The following is a 12,863-nucleotide window of genomic DNA, read 5'->3' on the forward strand; positions in this document are numbered from 1 at the left end:
ATAGAGGGAAGAATCTCGAAAGCAACATAATCCCCGACGGTAACATCGTACAACACGCCAACCTGGCAACACTGCGAAGGCTGTACAGCGTCTGTTGTACCGTTAGGTAACCACCGGCAACACATGTTGAATTTTGCTTTCCCCAATCACAGAAGGAGATACTGCAGCATGAGCCAATCAGGCGTCGTCTTTTTCCCGCGTAACCGTCCTCTGGACGAAGTCGAGATTTATCATCCACACGCAAAGCGTAGCATGCTAATGACAAGGTCTCAGGTCTTTGTACTTTTTAGTTGTATCTTTTTGGTGTTTTGTGATGATTATTTTTAGAAGGAAAAATGAAAACTCGAGAATCACCGCCGCCTGTTCACGTGCACGTAGCAGAGAGCACACCCGTACACGTTCATTTGAGGAAGAGTCCCAGCAGAAACCCGCAGCTTTACCAGGTAAAAACTTTAAAAGCACACCTTTTATCGGGTAAAGACCAGATTAAAACTCAAATCTTTATCAGGTAAAAAAAAACCCCCACACACATTTACCAGGTTAAAACTTTAAAAACAAATACCTTTACCAGGTTAAAACTGTTTAAAAACGTACACCTTACACCTTTACACCAGCTCTGACGCATGACTGACTTGGTGCAGTAAGAATGACAGAGGCTTTGAATATGCATATGTCGCGAACATAACGAGCGAACCCCTTCAGCATCTCACCATGTCATTTAGGTCCTTCAGACTTTTGCATGAGCATGGCTAAAACCTTTCAGCTTCTTGGGGGGGTGCCTTTTAAATGTATGTGTGTGATCCAGGGCTGGATCCAGAGTGAAAATCTGACATGCATTTTTGCCCAGTGATAAAATAAAAATCGTACGCGTCTTGTTATTCAGTAAACTTCATTCTTTTGTGTGTAACATACACTGTCACACTTCTTTTAATATATTTATTATACTGTACTTCATGGACCATAGTGAACACTTATTTGTATAAATATGATGTCCTAAAAAAAAAAAAAAAAACACTATACCAAAATTGACTGTAAACAGGATCAAATTTATTGCCAAAATCTTTCAATTATACCTGAATCTACATATGATTTTTTTTTCAGTTGATAAAATCAATAAAAATATGACTGCATATAATCTTAATAATAATATATTGAGATACAGACAGTTCACAGAAGACATTTTCCATTGATACCAATCAAAATTAGAATATTCATCATGTCCATGACTAAATATACTATAACAACATCACATCACAATTGTACACATATCACAATTGTGATATGTGTACTTTATAAGACAATTAAATTGAAATTGAACATTTTATTGAGTCTTAAAGTAAATAAATATGAAATTGGTCTGGATCCTTAAGCTTTGGACATAATAAACTCTACATGGTGGATCCTTGATCTCTGGACATAAATAGGAATAAACAAAATCTGTAGTTTTTGTCAAAAGCATTTCCTTTCAGACATTATTGGCATAAATGTTTTTCCATATATCTGAGCTGAACTCTTAGAGCATGTCAGGCTGTAATTTGTAAAGAAATACAGCACGTTTCATTTTGGGAGGAAAAAAATGTTTTAGTCGATTGTAGTTTCTTGTCTGTATTACAACGTTTGGAAAGATGTGTCAATTTATTTAAAGCGGAAATTCATTTTGAAGTTAGTAATTCCAACAGGTGTCGTGCCAAAGTACCGGTACTTATCCCCGTGAGAATTTGTATCCACTGACTCGGTGCAGCATTTCCAGATGTTTTGCAGGTCTTTAAACGATCTCCTGCTGCTCCCAGACAAAAATAACAGCATGTTGGTTGCTCAATACATGACATTAAAAAAATACGTTTCATAATCTTTTGACGACGTTTAATGCACGTCTTCACGTCGATTACATACACAGACACAGAAATGTCCAACAACAGGCCGTAAGACATTTATTTATATAAAAACAACAAGCTGTAGGTTGTTTATTAAAAAAAAGAAAACGCTATAAGATGTTTATTTAAAAAAGAAACACTGTAACCCCTTTATATATGTTAAAAAAAAACACGCTGTAAGATGTTTATGATCGCACCACCGTCAAGATAATCCAATGATTTTCACTCTTTCTTCAGTTCAGTTAGTTTATTCGAGATTAAAATATGAACAGTTATAAACTGTACACTCTTGTACTTGTCTGTGACTTTTTCTGCTTTAAATAAAAGATAAGCAGACAAACGTGATGTGGGTGATGGTTGTTTTGGTTTACAATAAATAAAATTCAGCTTTTACACTGTAAAAAAAAATCTAGTTGTTTTTACAGAAAAATTCTGTCAGCTGTGGTTTCCAGGGGAATTCTGTCAAAATTACAATTATTATGTAAATGGTTTGCACATACATATTTAAGTCAATTTTACAGTTTAAACCTGTAATTAAAAACATTAATGGCCTTTTTCATGTTGAATTGGCATGGCCATGCTGATATTACACCTTTTTTTTTTTTGTAAAATTTACAAATATACTAAGTCCCTTTGGCTGCTCCCATGATTTCACTCAGGGTCACCACAGCAGATGCAAGGAGCGTCTGCATGTTGATTTGGCACAAGCTGTATACCAGATGTCCTTCCTGCTGCAACGTCATGTTGCAGTGAACAAAACTTCCTGAATTTTACTGTAGGAATTGTGGATGAGCTAAGGTATATATGAAGTTGAAATATCTGATGGTAGGGTTTAACCTTTATTTAACCAGGTTAGTCCCACTGAGATCAAGATCTCTTTTGCAAGGGAGACCTGAAAATGTATAAAGTTTCCAATTCACCAAACTTGCATGTCTTTAAATGTGGGAGGAAATCGGAGCACTTGAAGGAAACCCACACAAACATGGGGAGAACATGCAAACTTCACACAGAAAGGCCACAGGTGGGAATCGAAGCAATGACCTTCTTGCTCTGAAGCAACATGCGCAAACCACAAAGCTGCTGTGCTTATTAATCTATAAGATACAGACAGATATCAGGGGTGGTGGCCAAGTGTTTAGTGCACTTGGTTTTAGTAACAAAGGTTCCTGGTTCGAACCCCACCCCTGCCACATTTCACTGCAACATGACGTTGCAGCAGGAAGGTCATCTGGTATACAGCTTGTGCCAAATCAACATGCAGACCCTCCTTGCATCTGCTGTGGTGACCCTGAATAAAATCATGGGAGCAGCCAAAGGGACTTAGTATATTTGTAAATTTTACCAAAAAAAAAAAAAGGTGTAGTATCAGCAGGCCATGCCAATTCAACATGAAAAAGACCATTAATATTTTTTAATTACAGGTTTAAACTGTAAAATTTACCTAAATATGTATGTGCAAACACTGTAATTTTGACAGAATTCCCCTGGAAACCACAGCTGACAGAATTTTTCTGTAAAAACAACTAGATTTTTTTTTACAGTGTAAAAGCTGAATTTTATTTCTTGTAAACCAAAACAACCATCACCCACATCATGTTTGTCTGCTTATCTTCTATTTAAAACAGAACAATTCACAGACAAGTACAAGAGTGTACAGTTTATAATTGTTCATATTTTAATTTCAAATAAACTAACTGAACTGAAGAAAGAGTGAAAATCATTGGATTATCTTGACGGTGGTGCGATCATAAACATCTTACAGCGTGTTTTTTTTTAACATATATAAATGGATTATAGCGTTTTCTTTTTTAAAAAAACACATCTTACAGCGTTTTTTTTATGTTGGACACCGTTTCTGTGTCTGTGCGTGTAATCGACGTGAAGACACACATGCATTAAAAGTCATCAAAAGATTATGAAACTTATTTTTTAATGTCATGTATTGAACAACCAACATGCTGTTATTTTTGTCTGGGAGCAGGAGGAGATTGTTTAAAGAGCTGAAGAGCGTCTGGAAGCGCTGCACTGAGTCAGTGCGCGCTCCCACGCCAGGGGATACAAATTCTGACGGGGATAAGTACTTTGGCACGACACCTGACTCTGTCTCGGCCGTGCAGTGTGTGGAGCGTTTCGTTTCTTGACTGCAACAAGACAAGAGTCCCAGTTAGTGACTTTAATCCACACAAAAGTGACTCATGATATTTTAATAGCTTTGAGAGGGGTTAAGAAGCGGACTTACCTCTTCTGAAGAGCCGTGAATCAAAGAGCCATGAGCCATTGAATCGAATCATTGCATCAATGGTTCACGGCTTCAAAGTGGAGTCGCGCTGCAGAAACGGTTGATTTACAGACCCGTTGCAGACCAAACCCTGAATATCCAACTTTATTTGTACATCAGTATTGACTCTGAAACTTGGAAAAATCCATATAATTTACGGACTATAGGTTGACATGAAAACCACCGAAAAGCTGTGTTCACCACGGGGACACGTTCGGCGCTATTCGGGATTATTCAAGATTTTTTTTTTTTTTAACCTATGATGAACGATGTGTAAAAAAATTTGACCGATGCAACTGCATCGGTCCAAACCGGTCTAGATCCGGGCCTGTATATATGCCTTTCAGCTTCTGGGGGAGCTCCGCCTCCCCAGACCCCACACCTTTATAAGCATTTTTCTTTTTTGCCTACAATATGACTAAATTATCATATTTAAAAACGTGCAGGAACAGTGAAAATTAAACATTCTTAAACAAAACAGTAATAATACCACACTCACTTTGCACTCATAATAAGCTTAGGATACAGTGCCCTCCAAAAGTATTGGAATACTTGGTATTTCACACATAATGTGCAAGAAAGATTAAAAAAGAAAATGAGATTATATCAAATTTTCAAATCAAATCAAACCTTCACTGTGCCTTGTGATAGAATCACTACGATGGCTGCGCCACGATTGCGGCCGCATTTCTTTCACCTCAGCAACCAGTGCGGCGTCTACTCTTCTTTAGAATGTCTATGTCTACCATCGGTTTGTTGCTTTTTGCAGCTTTTTCTGACACCGGTTTGTGGCTTTTTCCCCACTGTGGAGATTTTTTGTGCCATTCCCGGTTTGTGCCTTTGTCTACTGTCGGTTTTTGGCTTTTTCTGACAATGGTTTGTGGCTTTTTCGCCACTGTGGAGATTTTTTTGTGCCATTCCCGGTTTGTGCCTTTGTCTACCGTCGGTTTGTGGCTTTTTACAGCAATGGTTTGTGGCTTTTTCCCCCACTACAGAGATTTTTTGTGCCATTTCCGGTTTGTGCCTTCGTCTACCATAGAGCGAGCCTCGCGCTGCTGCACGGCACTCCGCTCGTATTATTTTTCCCGTTGGAGTGTTGATTCCTTGAAAGATTTTTTGTGAAAACATGGTATTAGTGTCCAATGAAGAAAAACTGAAGCTTATGCTGCACAGGAACTTGAAATTCAGGTTTTGCCCGAATCGACCCACTGCGGACCCAGGCAGTGTCTATTTGTAAACATAGAATCAGCTGATCACTGTTTCGCATTGCGCTTTATAAATCTCATGCACTTGTTTGTATTTTGCTTGGGACTCCGGCGAGGGCGGTCGCATCTCCTCCTCTATCTCTTCAAAGTCCCAACTTCACCAGGCTGTGAATTCTTTAACTATATTAGATTAATCATGGAATTGATCAGCTGGTCTCTGAACGCTATTGACACCATTTTTTCTACAATACGATCAGGGCTGGGGGACCATGCGTGCCCAGATGGAACTTACCCTGCGGGCTATGTTCTCGACACCTGGGAGATGAGGCGGGTTGCATGCTTTTTACCTTTCCTCTGTGGAGGACACTGAGGATTTATTCATATTTGGTTTCATAGTAGGAGGGCCGGTACTTATTGGCTTATGTGCTGCCCTGACTTACCGGATGATTGGCAAGACGGCTGCCGCCAAAACCATGACCCCTCACTTGTCCGTCACGATTAATGAGTTGGGTAAGGCGATGCATTCTCAGACTGCGTTGACCTTTGAACTCAGACGCTAAGTGGATAACATCTCAGAGCAAATGTGCACCTTGCAGGAGAAGGTGAAGATTTCAGAGGCCGGGGAATTTTTCATAATTGGGATCTGGTTTATTCATGTGAAGCTGGAAAAGTGTTTTTCACTGCTCAACCACAAACCCGGCAGGCTTATTAGCCTCTCAAGGATAAAATGCCCATTGTTTTTCCTCCAGAAGAATTTCTACGGCCTTGGGAAGATTGGCTGCCTCTATCTCTCTCACTCCAGTACACAAGGACAGACAGACTCACACATGGACAAAGACTGAAGCGTGCTCCACTTTCCCTCCTACCTCCCCTCCTGCGGCTACCACACACTCACATTGCCTCAATTTGGAAAACGGACTGTTTCAAGTTTAATGCATATAAACAGTGTCAAATGCATATGTGTTGTCTTAATTCTGATGTGTGCCATTATTACGGTAAACAAGTAATACTTGTGGATTAATTGCTGTATCTTGTCTGTGGAAATGTGAGTGTGGACGTAATCTCGTTGTTGCACGTGTAATGACAAAGACAATAAATCTCATCCATCCATTTCCCTGAGTGTGAAATAAATTATTCATGAGGAATAAAATAAAATAAATTATGGATCTGGTTGCTGAATGGTGTCTCTAGTAAATAATCAGTCACTGCCTGGTCCATTTCACTGCATGTTCTGTGTCATTTATTAGGCTTATAGGTACATGTGTCTGTGACTTGGATCAATGAATAATGAGCACAGGTGGGATAAAACACACTGATTTGTATCACAACAGAGCAAGGCGACAGATTACGCTGCCCTTTAAAAGATGCTGATGGCAAATCATTCCCTGACCCGATATCCAAACTTGATCCGGCTGGCTGGATGATGAGAGACGGACGGCATGACTTGATGGCACTTGGGCGCATTTAACCCGCACACTGCCACACAATTCTTGCCCAAACCCCCACAAATACACACATACCAGTCAAAGCAGTTCTCTGCTATCACCGCTTCACTTACTTGCAGGTGTGGAGGCAAAAATTATTTTAAGTCAAAGTGTCTGAGGCTGTTTGTGGAAATAAAGTCAAGAAATTGGCAGATTAACATGCTTTTAATTCGAGGCCTCAAAGACACACGCAATAGTCAAAAATCTGAACAGCAGGATTTTGAATATGTGTGTGTGTGCACAGCATTTCTGGGGAGCTCTTAGGTACTTTAAGAAAAAGGCGGGGTTGCTGCAAACAGCTACGTACACATTCTCCAGAAAGTGAAGCTTCAGGTTTCCCATGAAAACTGTCGCTGAAAATGAATGTAATCAGTTTCTACTGTACAGGAGATGGAATGGAAGGTCAAGCAGAAACAATGTGGTTATTAATGCAGCTGCTTAGCTCATTAGGACTCATGGGGTCTTTAGTACAGTGTTAAATGCAAAAGTTTCAGGCAGGCTATGTGTAAAACATTCAGGGCTGTACAGTGCAAGCGTTTAGCTCGCATATTGCGCCTAAAACTTGATTGTGCGAGGAAAAAAATAAAATAAAACGGGCGCACGTGTGCGAGAATATATTTCAACCCTTTCATTCGCATTTTGCTCCTAAAATAAATAGTGATCCCTCGCTATAACGCGGTTCACCTTTCGTGGCCTCGCTGTTTCGTGGATATTTTTAGTCCAATTTTGCATGCTTTTTTTTTTACAGTGCATTGTGTTCCGTGGCCTCATCAAGCAGCCGGTCGCGACACCGCGAAGGGAGAGCACGCGCATTGTGTTCTGCGTGTCTGTTTATAAGAAACTTCTCGCCCAGAAGAAAAAAGAGCACCAACAACTACCCATAACTGTGTTCTTCACTTGGAAAAAGACACCTGCAGCGAGGTGTGAGTTAGTGGAAAAAGACGTGACAGCGTAGCGGTGCCAGGATGAAGAGGCGCAATCAGAGGAACTATGAAATACTGGTCAGTTACTATTAATAATTTCTTATGTGTCCAAACTCGTACATTGATCGTTAAAATTAAATCTGTTAGTTCTAAAAGCCATCATAATTATTTATAGGAAAACGTTCTATTTTTATTTCTCAAACAAATGTTTGGGCCTGAAAACAGGTTGGTCTTATTTTTCTACTCATGTTTGAACTTTGAGAGTGTTTACACACGAGAGAAAAGTGAGAAAATGTTCATGCCTGATTGAGAAAAGTGTACAAAGTGTGTAGTGAGGGGTTTTACAGCTTTAAAACGTCTATAATAATTGTAAAAAATAGCGCTGGCCACTTCGCGGATTTCGCCTATCGCGGGCTATTTTTAGAACGTAACTCCTGCGATAAACGAGGGACCACTGTATATCCCATAGAGAAAACCATTCCCACATCTTTCCCACATCACAGCTTTAGAGGATTTTGATCCACATCCTGCTGTGGACCGTTGGTTGAATGTAGCTAAGCGTAGCAGGCGACCTGAGTATAAAAAGTGGGACCGGGATGTTATGTGTGTGTGAGGGTTTAAAATAATACAAAAAATCCGCAGCAAAAAGTAATGAAATGGACAAAAGCAATGATGTAAATAATGATAGAAAAGGAAGTAAAAAACAATTAAATAAATACAACAATAGAATCATATAAAATGTGCATGTGTGTGTGGAAAAGGTACTCTCTGTACAGTATGTGTCTTTGCGTTAATAATAAAATTGTATCAAGAAATTTCACAGTGCTCCTAAATTTTTATCTGTGCTCCTAAATTTTTTCATTTAGGAGCACCTGTGCTCCTAAATGAAAAAGCTAAGTGTACAGCCCTGTAAGTGAAGAATTTTGACACTAAACAGGATAAATCATTATTATTAGTAATAAGTATATGTCATGGACATGACGAGTGAAGCTATTCAGCATATCACCATGTCGTTTAGGTCCTTCAGACGTTTTTGAGTAAATGCTTCGGTGGAACGTGAGCATGGCTAAAACCTTTCAGCTTGGGGGTGGGGGGCTGCCTTTTTTATATATATTGGCTTCATTGGCTTCTGGTTTCTCCCAGATCGGATTTTAAAGTCTTGTTGTTGGTTTATAAAATTGTTCATGGACTGGGACCTTCCTACCTGGCGGACTTGGTTAAGCCCTACGTACCTGCGCGGCCCTTGCGTTTTCAGGGCGCAGGGCTTCTGTTTGTTCTGAGGGTGAACCAAAAGTCTGTGGGGTATAGAGCCTTCTCCTACCGTGGTCCGACTCTTTGGAATGATCTACCTGCAGTTATTAGGCAGTCTTGACACAGTGGAGACTTTTAAATCAAGACTGAAGACCCACTTTTTTAGAATGTCTTATCATTGATCTAATTTGTTTTTATGTTTGCCTTGTAATTTCTTTTTATTCTACTGTGTTTTATCTTTTTACTGTGCCCTTCTTGATTTTAATTTTGATTTTAAATTACTTTGTGTTGTTATGAATTGTGTGAAGTGCCTTGGGGCGACTCTGTCATGAGATGGCGCTATATAAATTAATAAATTGAAATTAAATTAAATTGATAATTCAAATTAGCAAGCAACAAGATATATCTTTCTATTTTGTCAGAGCAGCAAGACAAGCTGCAAATAAAAGCTCCGGGCCCAGCTCATTTCTGCATGTCCAACGTGCTGGTTAAAAATGGTTTTCGCTGACACCCCATCCTACAAATGGTTTGTGCCGACACTGCACACGCAACCCATGCATTAGTCTCACCTGTTATTTTAGAGCTGTTTAAAACAGACTAAAATGGCTTGTTTGCTTTAAAACTTTTAATTATAATTTAAGTAATCAGACACACTAGTTTGAATTAGTTTGCGCTTGATGTTGAACAATTTAAAATCAAAACAGAAAATGAGCAATTCCTTAAACTGGGAAATCTGGAACAGAAGATAAAGGTTTTTTTTTTAAAAACCTTTTAATAATTACTGTTTTTCAAAAGGGCTATTTTTCTGCAGCTTGACGAGTCAATAAATTGTACACTTGTTTCAGTACTAAAGAGGATATTGTGCACATTTCAGTCAGTGTTAACTGTGATATTGTCTTTATGTAGAAAAAGACAGATGACACTCCACTAAAGGGAGACGGAGGAAAAGCTAAGGCCAGGAAACCGTGGATTCCTCCAGGAAGACTGTCCAGACGAAAGACTGCGTGCTCAGAGAACTGGCAGGTCTCTTTACAATCAGATATTGGTCAGCACCATTAAATAGAGAAAAGAGTAGAGGCTGTCCTGACAGGGATCTGCTCTATAACAGAACAGTTTTTGCATTTTTGAGCTCAAGAAGGTTAAAACAGAATTCATGAAAGATATTTGTCTTTGCAGGACAGCAGACGGCAGCATCACTTTGACAGTGGCATTGGCCCCCAGAATGAGACAGATGAGCAGGATGAAGAGCTGGGTGCAGTCTCCAAAACCCTCAGTGTTCTCCTCAGAGGAGAGGAAAGCAGTCGTTTGAAAAGGTAATTCTGAACTGAATATTTGATACATATGCTGCATCCGGAAAGTATTTGCAGCACTTTTTCCATATTTTATGTTACAGCCTTAAGGGCCTTTCACACTGAACGCGTCAGAAACGTCAAAAATCGGTCTAAAAAGCATTATTTTCAATGAGACGTGTTGCTTTTTAGACGCGTCAGAAGCGTCTCATCAAAAGCTGAGCTAAACCGACGCTTCTGACGGGAGCGCGCATTGCCGCTTGTCGGCAGGCTGACACGGTCAAAGTTCAATCCAATCCAACTTTTGACACTCTGAGCTGTGACGTACCTTCGCGTTGTCCAATAGGAACGACGCGTCGGGCCAAAACACGGAAGACTCATGGCAGAAACCACTGATCTCTACAAAATGGATTGGTGCAGAAACCACTGATCTATACAAAACATTAACGTGTGACAGGACTGCTCATTTATAGAGCAGTTTTCTGAAGAAAAATCCTTGGAAATTTTTTTTGTTGTTACCTCTGAATTTCTGATTACTGTTAAAGTTTAGAACACATGTAATTAAATTAGCTAAATAAATCAGTAAATGGTTCTTTAGAAACCTTTCATCTGTAAATTAAAACCACCTGTTATTTCAGATTAGATAATTTCTTGTTTAACATAAGGAACCTCTGACATTTATTTTTAGACAAATAAAATAACATGGAAACCTGTACATTTTTTTTTAAGCCTGGTAGATTATTTATATCTCATTTCAACCAGAAAAACAGACACTAAATAAATACAAATGTTTATTATAAATGCAACAGGAAATGTAACAATGACTGCAGTGTGATTGTAAAGTAAGATTTCTGTGACATAAACCTCATGTTTTTTTTATATAGTCATTGAAACTTGTAATTTCATCAAAATATGTAGTTGCCTTTAATGTTGTTATCAGGACAGAGTCATTTCTAAAATATGAATTTGAGCACAGTAAGTGGAGAGCTTCTACTTGTGCAAATGTCTTTGGACTTTGATTCATGGACATTTTTAATGATCTGTTCATTCATTGTTAGAATATAAAATGAAACAGCTTTTTAAAAAATAATAAAATAGTTTCTGTTCAAAGAGCCTTTTATTTAGAAGCAGGTGATGTTATGCTGGATTCTCGGGACCAGATGAAGGTCTCTTCTGCAGCTTTGAACTCTGGTGGTGTTGCTGAAGACACTTTTCTCGTATTTTGAAGAGCAGAGATGTTTTCTTTCGACTGGACTTCGTGGTGTTCAGCTCATCAATGGAAGTTTGGTTGTCTGCACAGCAAATGTTCCTGATTGGGACAAATAAAAATATTTCTTTAAATATAAAGAAACACTAAACAGTGTATATATAAAAAAGGGGAAAAAAAACTGCAAAAAAACAATGGAAAAAAAAACGCCTGAAAAAACAAGTTATTTAAAGTTGAGCTTTTGTGGTGTCTGAAAAAAGCTGTAGCTTTATTTGGTAAAAATAAGAAAGACTGAACTATCTACAAATTAAAGCGTTCACTCACATCAACTGTGCTAAAAAGCTAAGCTAATGTTAGCCGATCAATAAACCTTCACAGCAGTGCAGAAACGTCACGTTTTACTTTTATTTTATTCTCACCTTGATAAAGCTGCAGAACTAACCTCCATTGGGCAAACTGGGACTTCGCATATATCCAAAAAGTGGGGGATTTCGGACTGAATGGGTTTGCGCCATCCCCCCAGCTGCCTGCCTCGGTCTGCCCAGGAATGATGCCTGAAGGCCAGCTTCTCCGTGAGGGTCGGCCCGCTGTCGTGGTTCGATCGATATCCCACCAAGTCGTCAGTCCTCCCTCGGTCTGCGTCACTCCGAAAAGGAGCTGAAAAAAGCTTCTCCCAGCAGGGTGATGGGAGAATCGTTCTGCTGTTTTTTAAAGCTTTTTTTTGGTTCAGGCGACCCAAATTCAAGATGGCGATCACTGAACTTTTTTCAGGTTGTGGAAACAGCCAGATTGTGACGTAGCCGCAATCTCCGCCCCCTTGCCGCTTCTGAAGCGACGCGTCTGACATCACGACGCGTTGGAAACGCATCGGCCTGGCGTTACGATGCATTGGGGGACGTTAAAGCGTCTCGCTGAAGCTTGCAGTGTGAAAGGCCCTTTATTCCAAAATGAAGTGAATTCTTTTTTTCCCTCAACATTCTACACACAATACCCCATAATGACAATGTGAAATGGTGTGTGTGTGTTTTTTTTATTTTTAGGTTTTGAGTATCCACAGCTTTTGCCACAAAGCTCAAAATTTAGCTCAGGTGCATCCTGTTTCCACTGATCATCGTTGAGATTTTTCTACAGTGTAATTGGAGACCTGGGGTAAATTCAGTTGATTGGACATGATTTGAAAAGGCACACACCTGTCTACATATTTGACAGTGCACGTCAGAGCACAAACCAAGCATGAAGTCAAAGGAATTGACTGCAGACTTCGGAGACAGGATTGTCTCGAGGCACAAATCTGGGGAAGGGAACAGAAACATTTCTGCTGCTTTAAAGAGAAGGGCCTTAGTCAGGGAGGT

At 39.5% G+C, this 12,863-nt stretch overlaps 1 protein-coding gene across 1 annotated transcript in view; it reads left to right on the forward strand.

The window, feature by feature from the left end:
* The first annotated feature begins 82 nt into the window (after positions 1–82).
* The window catches only part of LOC117511215 (outer dense fiber protein 2-like), a 31,671-nt gene continuing 18,890 nt past the window's right edge, over positions 83–12,863 (forward strand). The window contains exons 1-3 of the mRNA XM_034171212.1: positions 83–443; positions 9,922–10,038; positions 10,192–10,328. Coding sequence (XP_034027103.1) covers positions 336–443; positions 9,922–10,038; positions 10,192–10,328 — 362 coding nt within the window. The 5' untranslated portion in view covers positions 83–335. The remainder of the gene's footprint in view (positions 444–9,921; positions 10,039–10,191; positions 10,329–12,863) is intronic.

The sequence above is a fragment of the Thalassophryne amazonica genome, chromosome 5 (genome assembly GCF_902500255.1).
Source record: "Thalassophryne amazonica chromosome 5, fThaAma1.1, whole genome shotgun sequence".
Lineage (NCBI taxonomy): Eukaryota > Metazoa > Chordata > Actinopteri > Batrachoidiformes > Batrachoididae > Thalassophryne > Thalassophryne amazonica.